General features: G+C 36.7%; 1 protein-coding gene across 1 annotated transcript; it reads left to right on the forward strand.

Moving 5' to 3' along the window:
• Positions 1–521: 521 nt before the first annotated feature.
• On the forward strand, positions 522–1,178 carry LOC145999258 (uncharacterized). The gene has a single exon (XM_083136194.1). It carries the CDS (start codon positions 522–524, stop codon positions 1,176–1,178), a length of 657 nt encoding a protein of 218 aa, XP_082992320.1.
• Positions 1,179–1,640: the final 462 nt, after the last annotated feature.

Raw genomic sequence — 1,640 nt, forward strand, 5'->3', positions numbered from 1 at the left:
AGAATATGTAAAGAAGCATGGGAGAACAACAACATAACAACAGACTGGGAGAAAAATATAATAATACCAATTTACAAGAAGGGTAGTATAATCAAGTGCGAGAATTACAGAGCCATATGCCTGTCCTCAGTAGGTATAAAGATCTACACAAGAATTTTGGAAATGAAATTACGAGACGAAGTGGAAAACAGACTAGAAGAAGAGCAAGCTGCATTTAGAAAGAATCGTCAGACACAGGATCATATATTTACACTGCGGCAAGTCATTGAGAAGGCATTAAATAAGGAAAGAGAAATCTGTGTGGCCTTCCTGGATCTGAGAGCAGCTTTCGATACAGTACCAAGAAATCAATTATGGGATGCACTGGTGAAAATTGGAACATCTCCTGCACTGGTACAGAGAATACAAAGTGTATACAAAAGAGTGAAAGGAACAGTCAGATTAGCAGGGAAATGCTCAGATGAATTTAAGATAGAAATAGGAGTGAAACAGGGAGACAGATCGTAGAACAGAGTAAAGTGATGGTGGTGACAAAAGAAAGAGAAAGTGCACCCCTAAATATACAGTGGAAGGAGAAGCAGCTGGAACAAGTAAACAGATACACATACCTAGGAACAATCATAATGTCAGATGGAAGAGTGGATGAAGAAGTGAATAATAGGGTACAGAAGGCAAACCAAGTATACTATCAACTCAACAACACTTTATTTGGTAAACAGGAAATAAGTGAAGAAACAAAGATGATGATTTACAAGACAATCTACATCCCCACATTATTGTATGGAACAGAGAGCTTAACATTATTACCAAAACAGAATAGCAGATTTCAAGCAGCAGAGATGAGATACCTACGAAAATTAGTAGGAAGACTAGAAGAGATAGGATTAGAAATACCATCATTAGAGACCAGTTACAGAAAAAAAACACTATTGGAAACAATAGAGAGAGAGGCACTGCAATGGTTTGGACATGTTACGAGAATGGAGGAAGATCGCAAGCCTAGACAGGTGCTGGAGGCCAGACCAGAAGGCAAGAGGGAAAGAGGACGACCAAGAGTTCAATGGGAAGAGTATGTGGAAAAGATAGGAAAGAAGAAAGGGAAAACAATGCCGGAAGTCCGAAAACTAGCCATGGACAGAAAAGTGTACAGGAAGTGGATGATGGAACCCGACGCTTAATGGCAGAAGGGGATGGAAAAGAAGAAGAAGAAGAAGAAATATTTACCACATTTTTCGTGACGGTACAAAAATAAAAAAACTATCCTTATAGGAAGTAAATATGTAGATGATTTTATATAAATATTACTTAGATACAAACCTCACACATTCGATAATTTTTGGTCTATAGGTTCTTGTGAACTTCATTTCTCAGCGAAGAAGTAAGAATTCAAAAATATTTCCCTGGTTCTCCGTGGCGGTACAAAAATAAAAAAACGATCTTAATAGAAAGTAATAATCGTATAGGAGATTTTATTTAGAGATTACTTAGATAATAACATCACACACTCGATATAATTTGGTCCATAGTTTCTTGTGAATTTCGTGTCTCAGCGAAGAAGTAAGAATTCAAAAATATTTCCCGGATTTTCGTGACGAAATAAAAATAATAAACAGGCTTAATTGAAAGTAACTATATAGATG

This window comes from Lepisma saccharinum, chromosome 15, assembly GCF_977018435.1.
Source record: "Lepisma saccharinum chromosome 15, izLepSacc3.1, whole genome shotgun sequence".
Taxonomy (NCBI): Eukaryota; Metazoa; Arthropoda; class Insecta; order Zygentoma; family Lepismatidae; genus Lepisma; species Lepisma saccharinum.

Bases quoted from the DNA above. Each gene is read 5' to 3' on its own strand.
- LOC145999258 (XM_083136194.1), top strand. From the start codon at position 522: ATGGTGGTGACAAAAGAAAGAGAAAGTGCACCCCTAAATATACAGTGG.